The sequence below is a fragment of the Neopsephotus bourkii genome, unplaced genomic scaffold, assembly GCF_033783945.1.
Source record: "Neopsephotus bourkii isolate Nb327-2 ecotype Australia unplaced genomic scaffold, CSIRO-AGI_Nbou_v1 NB_272, whole genome shotgun sequence".
Classification (NCBI taxonomy): Eukaryota; Metazoa; Chordata; class Aves; order Psittaciformes; family Psittacidae; genus Neopsephotus; species Neopsephotus bourkii.
In genome coordinates, this window is record NW_026900781.1 from 11,589,655 (window position 1) to 11,609,640 (window position 19,986).

The 19,986-nt window shown below is 45.3% G+C and overlaps 1 protein-coding gene and 1 long non-coding RNA gene across 12 annotated transcripts in view; both read left to right on the top strand.

Moving 5' to 3' along the window:
- The first annotated feature begins 1,184 nt into the window (after positions 1–1,184).
- Positions 1,185–7,971, top strand: LOC133208608 (uncharacterized). The gene is made up of 2 exons (XR_009724449.1): positions 1,185–5,034; positions 7,666–7,971. It is a non-coding gene; the product is annotated as an uncharacterized LOC133208608 (long non-coding RNA).
- Positions 7,972–10,355: 2,384 nt separating this feature from the next.
- DUSP22 (dual specificity phosphatase 22) overlaps positions 10,356–19,986 on the top strand; it is a 42,654-nt gene continuing 33,023 nt past the window's right edge. For 3 of the 11 annotated variants that reach the window (XM_061346599.1, XM_061346606.1, XM_061346604.1), the window contains exons 1-2: positions 10,499–10,806; positions 16,821–16,854. In XM_061346599.1, coding sequence (XP_061202583.1) covers positions 10,786–10,806; positions 16,821–16,854 — 55 coding nt within the window. In that variant the 5' untranslated portion in view covers positions 10,499–10,785. The other 8 variants (XM_061346598.1, XM_061346603.1, XM_061346600.1 and 5 more) reach the window with 8 other exon arrangements.

The window sequence follows — 19,986 nt, forward strand, 5'->3', positions numbered from 1 at the left end:
CTGTGAGTCGTAGCAACAGACATGGCAGAAATACGTCTTGGGAAAGTCACAGCAGCATTACATATCCCAGGGGACGTTTATCCCAATGCTTGCAATTTCCATTAGCCCTTCTTCTACCTACATCCTTTCTACTGAAGACACTGCTTTTAGAAAAGACAATACACAAAACAATGTGTGGAAATACTAATTTGCTCATCTCTTCATGTTGCTTCTTTTTTCCTGTATTGAAGGGGACAACATATTTGATTAATGTAAGATGCTAAGATGACTTTTGCAAATACATCTGTCATCATCCTGCTGACCCAAGATGTGGAATGAAGGTGAATAAGGTGAAGATGTTTAGATTCATGTGTTGGGTTTTTGGAGTTCTTCAGGTTTGGAAAAACTGCATGTCTTTTACCTCTGGCTTTTCAGGCATGTTTTCTGGGCACTGAATATCTGGAAACACTTTGAGGAAAAGGGATCTCGGGGTCCAGCTGCCACAGCATATTTCTGGAAGCAGTTTTGTTCTAGTAACTTTTGTCTTTGTTATTTCTTTCCTACAGTGATATTTTATGTTCAGCCCTGCAGGCAACCTGGTGCCATTAAGCCACATCCATCCTACTGTTCTGCAGTGCTTCCAATTTGCATGGAAAATTATTCATGTTAATAACTCTCTATTGTTCATGTCTTATCTTCCTAAGTCATGTCAGAGAGCTACACTTACAAATGCTTCTGTCAAAAGGCTTCTGTACACTTTATAGCATGAAGTGACTTGTCTTCAGGGAATTCCAATGAATTCAAGGCTTTTAGGGACGTATGTAAAACCAGACAGAATTCTTAAGATTTTCTTAACTTTTCCTCAGGTCATGTTGTTCACCTTGGCCTTTGCTAGCAGTCTCTGACCCAAATATTTCTGCCTATGCTACTGCTGAGCCTTGTCGTGTTTCAGAGGGAGACCACTTGTCATTCTGCATGGTGATGGAAGGTGTTCAGCTCACAGTGCAAGGGAAGGGTCCTTCCTCAGCTGATGTCCAGTGAAGGTATTGATTACAGGTATCACTTGAATTCAGCAAACACAATCTGTCCTACCTTTGCATTTGCTGCAAAGGGGTTTGCCTCTTCCTGCAAACCAATGGGATAACTGCTGGTCTTGTGAAGATACCAAGGCTTTTAGATTCATTGACATTTTTCATTGTTTGTACACAATTGCAGAAAATTGTAACATGTTTTTAGAGTATAAGGGAGTGCTTAAAAAACATCAAAGCATCTTTTCAGTTGCTGTTTAAAACCACTCTTGTTTCTCAGTTTTTAAACACTATCACTCAGCACTGGTTTTGCTTCCTAATGTTGATTTGCTTTCAGCTGAGCTTTTGTTTCACAAACTTTGTGAAACACACCTGCTTAAACACTTTGGCAATATGAAGCAAATCTGAAAATGGCTCAGCATCTATTATTTCATAACTGAAACCCAGTCAGGTTTCTTTTGTATTTTAGTATGATACTGTAAGCCACACAGGAAACCTACCTTCATTTCTATAGTGACATATTCTAGAATATTTGGTCAGATATTATCAACTATATAATATATTAAAATTACTCAGTGTTGGCGCTACTCCTAAATACAAGCCCATTGACATGCAGTATAGCTCTATTTGGATATTAAGAGAGTATAAAATGAGTTTCATTTTCTGCCAGATGACAAACAAAGTAACCATCAAAGCAGGTGAAATAATAATAATTATAAAATGAAAAAAGACAGTGTGAAATTTCCGGAAATAGCTTCTTTATTTATTTACAAAAAGATTAGGTCATCAGGTGAATCTTTTATGACAAATGTGTTCCTGTTCCTACTGAATCAATGACAAAGTTTTATTGACTTCACTGGCAGCATAAGCTGTTCCTGTTAGGCAATAAAAATATAAACCCTGACTCTGCCTTCATGGACATCAGTAGAAGGTTGTATTAACCCTACCCAAGTCTAATTAGCATTTGACTATTGCATTCCCTCCAGGTGGGTCTGACTCCATCTGAACAAAGTAGAATTGTTCACAATGAAGAGACAAAAGTATTTCTGCTTACAGACCCATGTTCAAAGACATGAGTTAATGAAACAAATCTCAGTAAATCTACTGATAAGCAGACCATTCAGCCTCTATCATCAGCATCACCAGATGTATTTCAGTGGAAATACACTGCTTTTCACCAATAGTGCTCTGGCAGACTACACAATTTTCTTAGGTTAAGGGGAAGCTTAGACATCAGGAAGTCTAAAAACTTACTGGTCTCAGAGGCAAACACATCCCCTTGCTCCCCACCCTTCTCCCCAGTACAATTTCCCCCAGCATTTGTAAAATGGCATTTTTCAGAAACCTTTTCACAGGCTTCCCAAGCCTCAAAAGGCTCATTGAAAAGCCATAGTTTGAAGGAAAGTCCTTTTATGAATTATTAAATGGTTAGAGGATGAAAAGCAAAGCTGGGAACTACTGATCATTTTTCACAATTAAAGGAAGTTGCAAGAGGAAGGCAGGGGAAGGAGACTGTGCCAGGTCCTGCATTGTCCAACACACTGACAAATGGGCTGGAAGAGATGGTGGACAGCCAACGTGGCTGATTAGACAAAGTTGTTTCCAATAGTCAAAACCAAAAAGCTGCCTGAGAAGGTAGCACAGGGATCTCACATTATCAACTGACTGGGCAGCAAAATGGCAGAGAAAATACATAGCTAATAAATACAAAACAGTGCATTTGAGAAAAATACAGCCCTAATCAATGCAAACAGTTCTGAATGAGCAGTTGTCACTCAAGGAGAGTTCTTGGCATCACTGTAAATGTTAACATAAAAACACCAGCTTAACATTCAGACCAGGGACTGGGTGTGCACTTGGCTCACAAACCTGACCTGCTGGTTGCCAAAAACTGGAAAATATGAAAAGGGAAGGGACCCTTTGTACTCACCCTGTCTCCCATAGATGCCCACTACTTGCCACTGTTGTGAGAAGATGTGAAGCTGTATGAATCTTTGCTATGACCTAAACCAGCTCTTTTACATCCTAGGTAAAATGAAGTGTCCAAGAGAGTAGATCTAACCTGCAGTCCCAAAGGAAAGTGAAACTATAGAGAAGCGTACAACCTGAGAATCGATGTCTCAAGTTGTTTATGTAACCAAGTCCCAGACAAAGCACCAAAGGGTCAGAACAAACAAAGCCTCAGAAGAGACCACAAGGAGACCTGAACTAACCCCTGACAGGTTAAAAGCTTGCTAGGTGCTGCTGGTGCTTCAGCAAAGGGGATGACTGAGACTCCAAAATACCACAATAAAACATCAGAGAAACACTTAAAAAGCTCAGAGACAGGTGTGAGCAACATGTCCTGTAACTGCAAGGTGTCCAGTAGGTACAGAGACATATTTCAGCTTAGTGAACAGAGTGTATACAAGTGTCTACATGGTACAACCCAGTTGCCAGCTGGACTTAAACCACAAGAACAAGGAAGACAGTATCGGCAATTCCAGCAGTTTTTCCCTTGGACAGACACTTGTTGAAAAGAAAATCAATAAACTGTCAACCTGAAAGCAAATGAGACTCATTGCACACTAGTAATTCTCTTCTGTGACATAAATTTCCTGATGACTGTTATACTGGACAAGGCATATGGCAGATTATGATGTCTGAAAATGTCTTTAGTGTAATGACCCTGAATTTACACCCTGTGCAGTGGAGCACAGGTTTACATACCAACATCAGATGTTAATCTGTACTTAACCAGGCCTTATCAGTGGAATAGTTTGTTAGCAGTTGATACTTTGCTCAGCAGGCACAGTGCTCAGCAGATGATGGTAGAAGAATGGGAATTTGCAGAAGTATGGCGAGACAGATACAGAAATGAACAGTAGAATATGAAGTCCTGGCATTGTTACTGCTTCCTGAGCTTGAGATGGTTCACATCCCCAGAAGTACTAAACAGCTGCTGAGAACAGTTGCTATCATACTGATCCAGAATGTCTCAGGTGACCATATACTTAGAGAGAAAACACATTTTTTTATTATAATTTGCAGAAGACAGGCAAGGGGCACTGGGTCTGCTACTTAACCTGAGAACATCTTAATGTTTTATACTGATACACCCCAAGAGGCATGTTTCTTGCCTAAAAGTGGGCTCTGGCCTCTGCTCCCCACTCATCTCCCATTCTCAGCTGCCCCACAGAACACTCACAGACAGCACACTGAAGTGTCCTGCTTGTGCAGAATCACAGATGCACTGGAGACGTCCTGTCAGACTTTCTAGGTAAGCAGGTAGCTTGGAAGCAACTTTGGAGGGGCTCTGCTCTCACGATCAGGTAGATAATTACAACAGGCCAAAATAACCAAACCAAGTGAAAACTCTGCAAGAAAAAGCAAGTTGCTAACTCTGGATAGTATTTTATCAGGAGTGAGCCACCAGTACAAGCAACAATGCAAGGGCTTCAGGAGTAACTGAGTGTACTTGAAGAATGTAGTGAATGTGTTGGAAATGTAAGTATTTGGACTGCAGTTTTCATAAGCAGTGTTTAAGGGCTACTATCTTACATCTTGGCCAAGAAAACAAAATATGTAATCAAGAACTGTAGCTTTAACAGTTTTCAGTTTTCCAAACACAGGGCATTTTAAGACATATCCCTTTAAGCAGAAGCTATTGGGAAAATGTCATCAAAATAAAGATCTCTACCCATTGTTTTGGCAGGAGGCAGGCAGTGATTACCGAAAACCACAGTCTATGCTGAGTACCATGATGGTGGAAGGATGGCGAACTACCTCTTGGCTCTGACCACACCTTCTTCTGCATAGAAGTTGATTCAAAGATTCCTGCTGGCTTTGGTGGGTCACATCCTAATGGCTCTCAGCTGGTAGCATCTCAGTGATGTTCACCAAGTTCCAATGCGAACTTCAAAATTGACCTCTTTCTACTCTGAAGAGTTTTCATGGACCATGTAAGCGAAGTCCAATGGATACTATGGTCTACAGGTCCTGTAGAGAGATGTTGGGAAGGCTGTGTCCCTTTAGGGACATGAACTGGGTATGTACATGAACTGGAAGAGAGGTTAAGTTATTGTAACATTAATTTTCCATTTGAGGACACTCCGACATGTGCCCAGAGAAATGAATACATAGCTAGCTTATCAAGCAAATGCATTTGGATATTTTCCCTCACACTCAGCAATGGACTATTCTTAGTAACTAATAATACACATGTGCCTTGCAGCATGCTTTCTGATAGCCTTGTTTCTATTCTTTAGGGATCTAATATTTTACCTTATTTCCAAAGAATCATGGATTATAATAAAATGTCTTACTCTTTTTATAATGTGTCTGTTTCTTACAGTGAAAAATCAAAAGAGCTGCTGCTAGGACCAACTTCTTTCTTATATATGCATTGGAGGTATAGGTGTCGGGTTGACCCAGTAATATATGCAAGTCAAAACAGTGCAAATTAAGGGTTAGAACTGACTCCTATAAACGTTAAAGAAATTATGTAGTTTTTAACCACTTAGAGATTAAAATCAGAATTTTCATGGTGTATTATTTTTTCTATCTCTGTTTTCTAAACATTTAAACCAAGCACCCCACAGCAATCCCAGTATCTGCACTTAATTTGCAATCCATCGTGTGTTTTAAGGTGGATTCTTTTAAGCCTGTGTACATGCGAACAGAAGTAGCTGTTGGCAGGTTCAGAGACACGCAAGCGCAGGAATTTGGTACACAGTTGCCATGGCAGCTAACCTACATCTAAATTATCCTATACACTTTTCTCAGCCATTCTCTAAGCATTGTTCCTCCTGTCTGAATTGTCGGTTCTTTTTTTTTTTTTTGAAGACCTGCCTTCTGCCAAGCCCTCCTTTGTGCCACTTTGGAGCATCATCTGCTGGCTCAGTCCTTTCACCACAGTGTACTCCATATTCTGTTTCTATTACCTATTAGTGGAAGGAGGAGGAAGGAGTACGAGGCAGAAGCAGGTGATAGTCTTCCAGCTACTCATAGCTTGTTGAAAGCTGGTTTTTGCTGAAGCAAACCACAGCGGTAACTCCCTTCAGTTTCAGGACTTAAAGCTTGCTGCAACACCACTGATTTTGACAAAGTTACTGCAGATTCAGAGTGACATAATAAAAGCCAAACTTGGCCTTAAGACAGTGGATTTATCAAATGATGAATGCATCCTGATCTGTGGATACGTGGCAGTAAGTCAGGGGGCTAACTCTTCTGTCCAGAAAACAGGCTTTGATGTGCTTTAGCAATGCTTATTACCAAGTAGAAATATTAAAAGAAAGGGCAATTAGTCCTCCAAGCTCTTTCCCTTCCATGGACCTCTCTCTCAGCACAGAAGCCTAGTGCTATTTATGAAAAGGTTTCATTCTTTATTTCTGGTGAAAAACTTCCATTCTGTCAAATTGTTCTGTTTCAGAGGAAAACCATCATACTGGCTATTTCTGACCAAACATCCTTTTTATCTCCCTTCTTGCCTCCTCTGAGAAATAAGTTGTGACGCTGCTTCAGGGGAACCCAGCCCAGGTCTTATCAGTTCCTGACAGATCATGGGTAGCCAACATGCCTTCTGCCTATGGTGGAATGTGAGCTCAGGGTTTACAGAAAGTGAGATGAGAAGATACGAAGCAGAGAGTATTTACTCACTTATGTTTAAGTGAGTAAGCTCAGTGTACTGCCAAAGCAGAAGTTTTGTCTAATTTTTAACTAAGTTCAGTTTTGGTATCAGTTTGACTGTTTGTTAGTTTACAGGCAATTGCCTAGAAGACAATTGCTGCTGCTGAAGACTTGCCATTGCCAAATACATTTGTGTGTAAAGTCAAGAAGTGGGGATTACTCAATTTATCATCTTCCTATCACAAGAAGTAGAAAGATCCACAAATTTGGAAGACTACAGGCCATGCTAAAGTGAGCTCTTTTCAGGGATACTGAAATCTATGAGATTCACCAAGAGCTTTTTGCTCTTATTTTCTGCATTCATTTATTCAGTCTATCCACCCATCAGACTATTTATTCAAGCTATCCAGGATGGCTTGCTTTTTAAAATGGAGTTCCAAAATACTAGGAACAGTGCAGATGCTAAGCACAGGGAATAAGGTCTTGAGAAATGACAATGAATAAACACTTCATGATAATTCAGGCTTGATGAAAATCTGCCCCCATAAATGCATTATGTGGTAGTTTATTAAACAACAGGTAAAGAACTAAAACAATCATGTTTTGGAATAACTGTCAAGAGAGGTCTGGCGACAGTATCAGTATCCCCCTGTGAATAGACATGTGGAGAAGCTTAAGAGAGAAGTGGATTTCCTCCCACTGCTTTTTCATCTCAGTACGTTACTCTCTCCCACTCTAATTTTTTCTCTCTCGCTTCAAAATACTGCATGCATACAATAACATTCTAATAAGAGAAACCACTGCAGGCTGAAGTAGGCATCCTGAAGTGAGCCATGAAACTTGAAAATAAAACAGAATCAAGGTTCCCATTCAGAATGGGAATGCATAACACTTCCCATTCAGAAAAAAAATGTCAGATACTAAGTTAGATAGACATGTCTTCCATCCGTATTTCCTAATATAACAATTTCACATGGATTGTTGTACTTGTGCATGGGACTTTTTAGGGCTTAGTGCAAAGGTCAGAAATCCTGTTATTTGCATTTTACAGATAGAGAAGCTGAGTTACGTGGAAGTGGATTGCTGAGTCCAGATTTCCAGCTTATTGCCCGTAAGGCCTTCCGGTTATATGGTCCTCATAGCACAACACAGATCCATGCAGTTATCAGGGATATTATTTATTGTTTACCCTTTTTTCTCACAAAAAAGAAACTACTTGCCAAAGTTGTTGACAAGGAATTCTATCACTTTGGGGACATGATGTGTTTAGTAGTTATTACTGCAAGCTATGATTCATACCATTTGGACCTCAGTTCTATTTTGCACAGCATGAGAATAAAGTAAATTACATTCTGGAGAGCTTTGCCAATGAAATACTAAAGCCAGCATCTGCGATCAAGCTCACTGCTATGCTTTTCAGCAGTACTGAGGGGGAAGGGAGAAGTACAGTACATTAAGCCGGAATAGTTATCCTTTGTGGCCTTACAGAGAGACTGCTATGATGGTTTTGAGGCTCATGATGGCATAATACAGCCCCCAAACTCTGTGGAGCCTCAGCAGCGATAGGTTCAGGAATAGTTAAAAAACAGAATTAGTGTCTTACTGGTGTTCCCCTGTTCTGCTGTGTGCCGAGGCAGGGCCAGGCACACTGCTAGATCTAAGAGGCTGGGGATAGGGGGAGTCATAAGATGAAGCCAAGGTCCTAACCCCAAGCGATCTAGGTTGAAGCGTGTACTGGCTTCCACTGGCATGGCTCCATGCAGGAGACCCAAGTATGCAGAAAGCAGCAGTGGCTGGCTCACACTGAGCCTCCCGTAACCTGGGTTAAGCTATAGCTTGGCAGTGCTCCCAGGGCCACTCAGTTCAGACAGAGCAGAAGCAGCCTAGCCTCCCCAGCCCATGATTCTTGCTTGCCTCTTACAACCCCAGAACAAGATTATCCAGCAAACCTCTTGCTAGCTCCCTGCCTCCTCACTAGCCAGGCCTGTCCTGCCTCAGCTGGCTTGGGCTGCATTTCTCAAGCAGCCTTGCTCTTAGGCATGTTCCCTTCTCCAGAAATCTAAGCATCTGTGGTGATGCCATGGCTGTTTCAAGGTAAGAATTTTCCAGCCTTCTCAGCAGCTAGTCTGATGGCTTAACTTCTGTTGGTTTACAAGCATATTGCTGGCTTCTGTGGAAGCAGCACTAGTTTTTGAGGACATAGCAATCCAATGACAAGACACTGCTGAGGTGACTGGTCCTGTTCCCTGTCTCCATGTGGCCTGGGTCTGACCCCATGGAAAGTAGGCTGGCACCCCCAGCTTTCTATGGTCTTTATTCTCTGTATGAGTTTGGTGCTGGATCAGACAGGTGTTCAGGGCTGCTTAAGGAATGGGCACAGAGGTGCTGCTGAGGGTAGTGGGGAGGATGGCCTCATGTTTGATTGCAACTGGAGGTTGTGAGATTGTTCCCTTAGAGTTTGCTTATACTGGCAACCACTGCCTCTGTGCAAGAGTCCCACTGCCACCCACCTATCATTTCAGAGTTAATCCATCAGTTATTTGATACCTGTCAGCATTACCCTGCTCTCCATCTTTCACCCTTCCACTGCCTAACCTGGGCTGCAAATGCCCCTGACCTGCTCAGTCCTACTGAAGTGTGCCCAACAAATGGCATCTTGACATCTTATTTTATGCACATTTCACACTGATGCATGTACAAATGCATAGGGAACCTGATGGTGGCTGTAACAGCACCATCATTTTGCATTTGAACCACTAAGAATGTAACTTTTCAGGGGGCAGTATAACTGCACTGGTTAATGGGACAGATCTTATGTAGTAATAGCCTGTGCCTGTGTATTTAAACTGTGTGTCTCTTAACGGCCTTGCCTGTATTCCTTATCACATTAATTCTCTGGGGTAAATTTCCTTCCCCAACCACCTTATCACCCATTATCATGCCTCCCTGAAACATATCCCTGTGGCTAATGGGATATGGCTGTATCATGTCAAGTTTAGCTGTGTTAACAGGGAGCAAAGCGTGGGTTTGGAAGGACCAAGCATGCCTTTGAAGCCATGCCTGCCAAAACGCTGCCATGAGCGGCTTTCCCTGCTTGAGGAGGAGGGTTGGACGAGGTGACCTCCAGAGGTCCCTCCCCACTTCAGCCAACCTGAATCCGCAGTGTTTGCTTCAGACTGTTTGCTGTCTCCTCTCTGTTCGTCTCAGTTAGGGACACCAATGTCCTTCTCCTACTTGCCAACCCACCACACCTGTAGCATGGCTGGGCTCCAACAGCAGGAGACCAAGGCAGGAGCGTACTGTGACAGGGCAGAGGTCGCTTTGCTAGGCCCTGCTCTCTGCATGCAGCCTGGGCCTCACACCTGCAGCCTCACACCAACCCTCGGCACACCGGAGAAACACAGCCAAGCAAATGGTAGGCTGTGGCAGCAGCCCTAGCACCCAATGCCTGGTGCCTTCTTTCAGGCAGGCCACTGTGCTTGCCGCCATGGCCCGTTTGAGGTCGAAATAAAACCGGTTTCGGGACCGCAGAGGCAGGCAGGCAGGACCTGCCTGCTCCAGCAACGCATGCCGCAGCTCTGCCCTCCCCGCGCGCAATGGCAGCGGGTGGTTCATACCAGGGAGATGATCCCGCCGAACACCGCTGCCACTTCCTCATCCCTTCAGGAATGGGGCGAGGCCGCTCAGCACCGGTCACCCGCCGGCTACTGCCGGCCGCTACAGGTGGGGTAGGTCGGCGGCGCGGGGGGCGCTGGGATGTGTAGTTCCTGCGGGCGGGCGGCGCGGGAGCGGCTCGGCTGTGTGGACTACAAGCCCCAGGGCGGCGCTGCGCGGCGGGGCTGTAACCGCACTGGGGGAGGAGGCGGCGGCGGGAGGAGGTAGTTCCTGGTGGCGCGGCCCCGCGGCTTGGCGCGCCTGGGGGCGTCCGAGTGGAAACCTGTCTCCAGCCGCCAGGCAGCCAGCAGAGAGCCCCAGCCAGGGCGGGAGGGGGGAGATGCGCCTTACCCTTCCCCACAGCGGCAAGCCGCAGCCGTCCTTGATTAACAATTAGCTGGTTCCCTAGTCACCCCCGGCAAGCAGTGTCCCATGCACGCTGACCCACCGCCGGCAGCTCGTTAAGCCGGCAGCTGAGGGCTTCTCCCGCGGTGCTGGCGTGCGGGTCGCTTAAGCCATGGGGAATGGGATGAACAAGGTAACGCCGCTCGTCGTTGTTGCTGTGCGTGAGTGCATGTGCGCGGGCGAGGCGCGGCGGTGGCCGCGGGTGGCGGTCCCTCCCCGCGCCCCCTCCTTTGTGTCGCCCCTGGGCGTTGGGTGCCGCCGGGGCAGACCGCGGGCCCCCGCGTAAGGAACAAAGGCCAGGGCAGGAAGGGCTCTTCCCTTCGACTTCAGGGGTCCCCCGCCCCGCTGCGTGGGGGGAGGGAAGGAGCCTCGGCTGCGCGGCTCTCCCGGGGCGCGCCTAACCCAGCCGCAGCGCGGGCAGGGGGAGGGGGGCCCTGGTTTCGGTGATGCTCGTCCGGGCTTCCCCTCCCCGGTCGAAGCGAGCCCACGGGGTTCGGGGGGGCCCCGCGCCCCCAACGGTCGCTAACGGCTGCAAACAGCCGCCGTGCCCCCCCGGCGCTGTGCTCCGGTCAGCCTCAGTGCCGGGCCCTTCACCGGCGGGGTCCCCCGCTGGGGCTGCCATGGCTGAGCCGGCATCCCCGGCTTGCGGCAGGACCCGGAGCTGTCATCCCGGCCGACCCATCGTTCAACTTGTCCGGCTCTTGCTCCCTGTCCCTGACCACCCGTACTCCCCAGGCCCCTCGAGGGTCTCCCCGGGCAGGCCGGTGCGAGCGCCAAGCAGCCGGTGTGTACGGGCAGTGGCCAGAGGGCTGGCCCCCGTGCTGGTGGGACAGGAAAGCGCTTGGCCCAGTGGGGATAGCAGCGAGGAAGTAAGATGGATCTGTTTTGCAAAGGGTGTTGGCTTTTTGGCAGTGGGGGCTTATTGTAAGCGCTGATTCCCCTGGCATGCCGTGGTTTGTATCAAGGGATAACTGTGATTTTTCTCAGTATCTCCACCTCTGTTTTAAACCTAGGTTTGAAAGTGTGGTGGTAACTAGCCTTTTATATATAGCTTACTGTGAGGAACAGGAGTTGAGTCATCTCTTCTCTCAAGCGTCCTGCTTTGGGTACTTTGGGAGTAGCTTTGCTGTAAGCGTGGCCTCCGCCAAAGCGAAGAAGAAGAGCTAGAAATACTTGCTCATGAGTTGTCCAAGTCTGACATCTTTGCGCCTGGAAGCCAGACTGGTGAATGTCTGGAGTGCTTAGTGTGCCACCTGGGAGCTGAAGCCTTTTCATCCTGTGGATTAGAAGCATTGAAATAGAAACATTAGGCAGGGGAACGATCTGGCTAATTAGTCCAACCAAGTTAGGAGGTAGAACCTCCCTTGGTCCTCTCCACTTGTTTTGTAGTCTGGCGATAATGTTGTGGATAAGTGGCCACTCCTAGGAGGTACCTACAGGGACTGGCCAGTTAGGAAGAAACACAGCTGGAGAGACTTCTTTTGGGCTTCTGCTATGTTTGCAGTATTCTCTGAGAACACTTGAAATTATCAAAACGTTTAGAGGGACAGGATATGGGATGCTAAAGGTGCAGTCTCGGGCAGGGGGAAAACAGACAGTTCTCAGTCCTTTGATGGTTAGCACTCTTTGTCTGCATTACATCTTCCTATGGTACTGTGGGGGCAGGAGTTGGCAATCCGTGACTCCAGGCAATTTGGTTATTTTAATGCTGTTAGTTGTTGCCCTGACGCATACCGACTGGAGCTTTCAGCCCAAGCATAGTACTACTTTTATTTTTCCTTCTTTTTTATGATAGTATCAAAGAGGAAATGTTCAGCAGTTTTCAGAAGAGCTGGCTCCTTTAAGGAGGCTACAACCACATTGGGTACTGGCCATCAGGGTTATTTTTGTAGGGGTCCCGTGTGTAGATCTGGTACTTGCCACCTTCAGAATGTGCCCCTGGATCATCTGTTCCTTTTGATCTTGTGAGTCAGTGAGTGCTGGAGGGGTAAGGGAAGGTGTGGAGTCATCAATGCTGATATCGGGGCATTTGCTTGACTCAGTGTAGTCTATCAATACAGATTACATTAGTTTCAAACTGAAGTGTGTGGTTTGTTTTTATTTTGTGCTAGAGCTATATGCAGATGGTAGAAGTAAATAAGCAGGTTATCCAATGGTGGATTATTTCATTTAGGGAATCTGTTTGTACTGATGCCAGGGGAAGAGGATTAGTGGTGACCTGTAATGGGTATGTTAAGGAAAAGCTCCAGAGCTTGCTACAGCTGCTGTGGCTGCTCTTGGATGCTGAGCCCTTCTCAGTGGCATGGTCCCCTTGTATTTTTCTGTCATACGATATTGATGTATTTCATAGCAGATAGCAGTCACACCTGACTTTCTGTGGCCATTAGTTCTGATCAAGGGCTAGAGGCCTTGCATTCCTTTTAGGTGGGTTTGTCTTATGTTGCTAGTTGTCTCTGTAAAATCAGATGTGCCTAGGGTTTTATTTTCCTTAAGCCCACCTGAGCCTCCTGACTTTTCCTAAATTAAACTGAAAGCACTGGTTTATAAATACCCTTCTTACTCTGCTCAGAAGAAAACTGGCTAGTGAGTGTGTGTTGATTTAGCTACTATTAATTTTTAGTGCTTTTCTTTTTACATCTTTTACGTATAGGATGAGTAACGGGGTCTGACTTGAGAAATGGTTTGGCCTGAGTTGTCTTCATGCTTAATGTCTAACTTTGACTTGTAGTCAAAGTTCCTGCTGAACTGTCTTTACAAATTACAAAGGTATTTTTCTGGAGCTGAAGTCTAGTGGCTGGGATGGTGACAAGAGACTGCAGTCCTTAGATTTGATTATCTGTGAACAGCATATGCTTAGTAAAGAGTGTTTCCTGGGTTTTAGTTCTTGTTCACCCTGTCAGAGTTAACTGCCTGTTATCCATGCAGACTTTTCTGAAGGGTTGTGTGTTATCTCTACAAAAACACAGATAAGCCCCATTCGTTATAGAAGTTGATGCATAAGAAATGTAAATGACTGTGAATAGTCAGAGCTGATGCAACCAGTTCTATGGAAGCCAGTGAAGCTGCACCAGTTTGTGTTGAGTGGCAAATTCCACTCCCTGACCTGTGCTACTTGCCTGTGCCGATAGGCAAGGTGGGCTTATCTTCTCCTTCTACAGAACCTGACCATCTCCAGAGAAAGCCCAGTGAACTCCTCTGGAGCACCCATCTATTTCATCTAGAAGCAAACATTGGGCCAGGAGTTAGATGCTTTATTGTAACTGTATGTCTGTATAGGAAACAGCAGCAAAGTAGCCCTTGAAGCCCTTTTCCAGAGAGGTGTGTTTTCAGGAAGGACTTCTCTGGACTTCTTTCCAGAGAATCATTACCAGCTGGAGCAGCTATCATCCATTGCAGGGCGCTGCCTTTGTGCAAGGTGGAGAAGGTGAGGTGCTTTCATGCGATGTACAAATAATGACGGGCGTCTCTTGGTTGTGCGTTCTTCTACATCTGTTATTTAGTCCGTGGTCATTTTCTTAATGTTTCGGGTCATATAAGGAGGCTGCTGTTTTTATTCATAAAGCAGTGGTTGAAAAGTTCACAAAAACAACCACCTTATTTTCCTTCTCTTCTGACTCCCACCCCTTCTCTCTCACACGCCCCTAGCAGCCATCGGCCTTCATTTTGCACAGCCTGGAGTTGCAGTTACTGAAGGCAGTGTGAGATGACACAGCTGAAAGTTCCCAGCCGTAGTCTAGTGCCGAAGTATTAGTCAGCACGGCATGAAGATTCACTTCTTTCCAGGTAGCTTTCACCCATAGTTATGTTTCTTGCTTCTAGAATGACTAGGACAACACGGGTAACATGTGTTTTTGGTTGCACGGTGTCCTAATTTCCTATCTAGCATATAGCGTTGCTTCATGATGCACAAATGCAAACTTCTGGACTTTTCCTCCTTTGCCAACAACAATCTAAAAAGCCTATTTTTGCAACACCAACACCTCCCAGTTTCTTGGTATCTTCAATTTATAATGACTAACCTTAATGACTGACTGGAATTTAAGCTTTTATCCTCTCTTGAGAGCACATATTTGATGTAGAAATAATGTCCTGGAGTCTAAAATGCTGTAGTTTACAGTAATGGTGATGTGATTTGAGATTTGTGCTGCCGACAGGAAACACCAGATAGCTATTTAAACATATCAGACAGGCTTTTCTCATGATTTATTTTTTTAAGCTTAAGATGAGGGAGCTGGCTGGGGTGATCTGATTGGTGAAATTCATTCATAACTTGAGTCTTCTTTTGCTTTAGAGCGTGTTTCCTGTTTGCAGAATTTGGGCCTTAGCAATGGTCTTTGGGTACTCTACTCTCTGGAGCAGCTACAGGCTTCTGATTTCTGGCCTAGGCTGGTAGCCTTTGAGAGCTGCACTTCTAGCAGAGTCATCAGGTGTGCTTAAAATGATGAATTGGGCCATGAAACTATGAGTGTTGTGGTTGCAGAAAGGTACTGCAGAATGTTTTCAGGGTTCTTTTTCCTACTTGATAGCCTGGCACTGGAAACTGCCCTGCTGATTTCTGATGCCTTTGTAATAATGTTGAATTTGTACAAATGAAGAGGAAAAGAAAGAGAAGTCTGAGCTTATCTGTGCAAAACTTACAGGTGTCTGTTTGTACCAGACTAAAGGAACATTTTCTTATCTAGCTGGTGTTGTCAAGCAACCCTTGATTTGTAAGCAGTTCAGGGTACACCAAGGGCCCCAGAGAAGTGGTCTTTCAATATCACTGGTGGAACTGAGTGCTGTGATTAGAGCTGGTATAAGAGAGATCATCCAGCAAAGCTGAGAGGGAGGAATGTTTGCACAAAGTGAAGCTGCAGAGTGTGTGAGAAGTGCTCAGGCTTTGTTTTTTTGCAAGGCTAGATAAGTAGCAGTGAACATGTTTTTATCACATGAAAGCCCTGGAATTAAGGCGGGTCATAAGCTATTTTGCAGGCCCTTCTACCGCCTTGCTAACCTTTGCGTGGTAAACTGGGTCGCCTTTCGGTGGGAAGGCTGCAGTGAAACAGAGGCTGGGGTGATAATCCCCGATGAAAAGTCCTTCATGACTTTCGGAACTTCGCGGCTGCGGGGCTGAGCAGAATGGGTGGAGTTTTCCCTTTAAATAGCTGTGCCTGAGAGACTGTTGCTGCTGTTGTGGTGACACTTGGGTGTTGCTAAGGCTTTAGGAAGTCAGCGCTGACATATCTGTATTGGTGGTATGCTCTGCATGCACCGAAGTAAATGGATCATATGGTTTCATCACTGCAGTTCTGGTCTCTTCAAAGGAGATGGGCGTGGGTCAGAGACTTCAGGTGGCAGAGGACAGAATTCATGGCCAAAAAATGTGGTTTTGGTGTGCCTGGGTTTTTTTTCATGTCCTTACTGCTGTTGGCAAGTTGGGAGGGTTATGAAAGGATGGGAGGGGTAGTGCTGCAGTGTCACCTGCCTCTCTGTGTGTGTGCACAAATGTCCTCAGATTGCACAGTGTGGTCCTCAGGGTGACCTTGAAACTCCCCAGTTAAAGTCTTGCAACTGAGCACTGTGCAGACTTGGGAGCTTTGGTGTAAGTGGGTAGATCTGGGAGAGAAACATGCAGCTTGAGGACTTTCATCAGTTCTCTTAAGAGAGATTTCCTCTATGGAAGAACCCCACAGTGCTGCAGCCCTTGACTTGCATGGCTTTGCATTTCAGAAGACTGGAAGGATGTCGTTTTGCAGTGCTTTGTCCAGCTTGCTTAGCAACCTCAGGCAAATCACCCTTTTTGTATGAAGTTTCATCATTAGTTAAATGAGGGTAACTCTTTTCCTGCTGTTGGGGGGAGGGATGTGCTGTGAGGCCCATTTGGTATTTGTAAACCACTTTTGCTATCCTTTGAGAGCCTCCTTTGTGTGAGTGTCCCCATGATTAAAAACCCCTGGCTGCCAACAAATGCTCTCAAAAGTGTGGAGTACCTAAAGCTATGTAGTTTGAGAAGGTTGCAGAGAGGCACAAAATGTTGTCAGTGCTTTTTAGATTGTGTTTGACAATAGTCTGCTGAAGTAGTATGTTCCATCCTGTATGCAAATTAAACTTTGTCAATTTGTCTTACCACAAGATATCTGTATTTGATGCTATATTTCTTTCTCACAGATTCTGCCTGGCTTGTTCGTTGGCAACTTTAAAGGTAAGATCAGTTCTATCATTATCTCTAGGATTACTTAGCAGGGGCCTTAAGGTGTTTTACAGGCCTATGGAATTCACTTACATCTCTGCAGTTTCTTTAATCCCATCTTGTTTCATTTCTGGATGCACCTGGTAGCACCTAAAGAAGAACTTGTCTGCTCTCTCATCCATGCGCTGTTCTGCAAGTACTTTAAGAGAAGAAAAATGAACACCATCTCCTCGGAGCATGCTTCAGCTGGAATTCCTAAACATTGGCCTGCCTTAAATGATTCCTGTGCTTGGCAGGCAGGCCGGCCTGTGAGCCAGACAGATTCTTTGTAAGGCTTATTTCAAGCCTTCCTTATAAGTAAACACTTAGTATGCCTTCTGCTCGTTGCTTTCATTATTTTGGTTATTTATAACAACTGCTAAAGAGTTCTGTTATCACTGCTTGTGAGACTGATAGGTCTGCATATTGCTGTCTGACCACTGATACTTGTACTGCCTCTGTCACAGATGTAATATTATATGGATTTGGTTTTCCTTTTTTTCATGAGGCTTATTTTTTGTGTACAGAAAGACAGAACCATATTTAGAAAACACAGGAAACTTAATGTAGGCATCCAAATAAATGACCTGTTCTGAAAGTCGCCAATTGTGCCCATACAGTCGTTTTCATACCTGCGGACTGTTTCTGCTATGCTTGAGTACAAAAGCAAAGCAGGACTCATAGGGGCAGTTGTGATATCCTGGCCTTCCTGATCTGGCTGATATCACAGCGGTCTATTAAGACTGGACACCATCTGCATTAGATTTAGATGGTGCTGCACCTCCTCTCTGCCTCATGCCCTCTTCTACTTTTTCCCCTCTATCCCAAAACCTGTGAGTTCAGTGGGTTTTGCCCAGTTTACTTGCTTCTGCGTTGCTGGTCCTGTGTTTACTGCCCCTTGGGAAGTGGAGCTGAGCACCTTGTGAGGCAGCCCAGAGGTACACGTGAAGTTAAAGGCTGCCTTTTGTCACACTGGGATGCAAATGCAAGTATATCAGTTTGAGGGGAGTTAATCATGCCATGGTAAGGGAAATGAGAGGATGGAGGTGAGTTTATACTGGTGGAAGTAGGTAATGAAAGGAGAGAAAAAAGAAAGCTAGCAAGATAAAAGGAAAACAAGGGGAAAAAGGATAGTTTTGTTGCTGTCCTCCCTTGCAGTGGTATGTCAGAGTGCTCTCAAAACTAAGTTGGTCGCAGCCATGTTGCTTCCTCATTTTCATTTATTTTATTTCATTTTTTTTTCCTGTCAAGAAATTTAGGAGAGGGGTAGGATGGGAGGATGTTTGATAGTGGAGTCCTTTAGGTTTCAAGCTGTTTGGCAGGATGGGCTCAGGGAACATGGCTCTCAATCTGCCCCTCTCACTGTGGCCATCTAGTAAGACCTTGGTAGTCCAGCCAGGGGAGCAATACTTAGCCAGAGCATGTGTTTCTTGGTGCAGTTCTGGTTTTGGGTGAACCAGGTAAGGGGAGTTGGCCAGGGTTGTAGAGTGAGTCAGCATCTCTGTGGAACCCAGGGCCTGAGGCCCTCTGGCTGGTGCTTCTCTGGCCGCTCAACTGTGTGCCTTGCAAATGGTGCTTAAATGGCATGTCAGGGCACTTACACGCAGAGTAGAGGCATGCACATGAAGGTGGTGTTAGTGGGCAGTGCTTCTGGAAGTCGGGCAGAAAAAAAAAGCAGAGGCTGAAATGCTTCAGCTACTGCCGTAAAGTGTAAGGGTGGGTTGGCTTTAATCCCAGTGTTTGTGTTCGATGTTCTGTTTATCAAATTGATTTAGAACACAAACAAAATGTTCATTTATTTATTGCTATGACCTTTGCACATAATGCATTTAACCATTATGTTCTATCATCATGAGTATCTGCTGTTACAATCTTAAGTTAGCTCTCTTACCTGGAGAGGAAGAGAGAAGGTTGGTGTTACAGTACTTCACTAATACAACAGCCAACTCTCTGCATGCCTTGTTTCTCAGCGCCTCCCCGCTCCTGCCCTGCTTAAAAGCAGTTTGCATGAGCCCTCTGTGCAGTGAGGTCATCCCAGTTAGGAGCAGAGTTTGATTGCCATGTTCTTGGGGCACGTTCTGATGTGTGGCACTTCTTGAAGAAGAGACTAAGAAGTTTTGAGGCTGCCATAAAGGGGATCCTTGGCTGAGAAATGCTCAGCAGAATATATAGTTGGGATTGGTTAGAGTATCCCAGTTTGGGCAGTTGAAATGTCTAGACACTTTCAAAGACATGGTTTACACAATTATTTTGTGGAATGCATGTTAGAGCATGCGCCTATTTCTTCAGCTTGAGCCAGCTAGCTTGAGTTGAATAAGGTGGCATCTTCTCAGGAAGAGGAGTAATACTGGATCCCTGGCATTGTGCATCTCTCCCGGACTTAGTGCTGAGGCTTCGTAGCCCCGTCATGGCCTCTGTGCAGGGGGTAGTAGAGAGGAGGGAGCATCTGCGGAAGGCGGGTCAGGGAAATCTCTCGCAAGTGCTCTGATCTGCCCTCTGGAGGAGAGCTCTTCAGGCAGCCGGGCCCGCAGGGTTTCTATAGCTAGGTCAAAATGGTTCTTCCAGGCACACTCCTGTCTCCTTGCTGCATGGGATAACCCTGGGGACACTGACAGACTGGGAATAGGAGCAGTTGTTCCAGATGGGTGCCTCCCTGCTGAGTGAAGGCAGGATGTTAAAGATGTTAAACACTGTAATCCTGGATAGCTGTTACCTGCGGAGGAGGTATCCAGCAGTTGTTCTGATTGGGGAATTATTATTCATTTCTACTTTATGTATAGGGTTTCTTACTGTCTTTTTAGGTGTAACCAACTTAAAAACAATCTGTGACAGACAGCAAGTGCAGACTCCTCTGCTGACGAGATCTCTGTCTGAGAGATAAACTGAGGAAAAACTTGTGAAATAAATCTGTGGCAGAAAAGGTTTGTTGTCTTCTGCTACTCAGACTTTTGGGCACATGGAATGAAAGGGGCTTTTATAGCCACCATAGCGTCTTTAGGATAGAAATTTATTTGTAGTCCTGATATGGAAAACACTGAAGAACATGCTAAAAAAATCTCCACAAGTCCACATAACTTGAGTGTGTCTCTGGAAAACTCCTGAAAA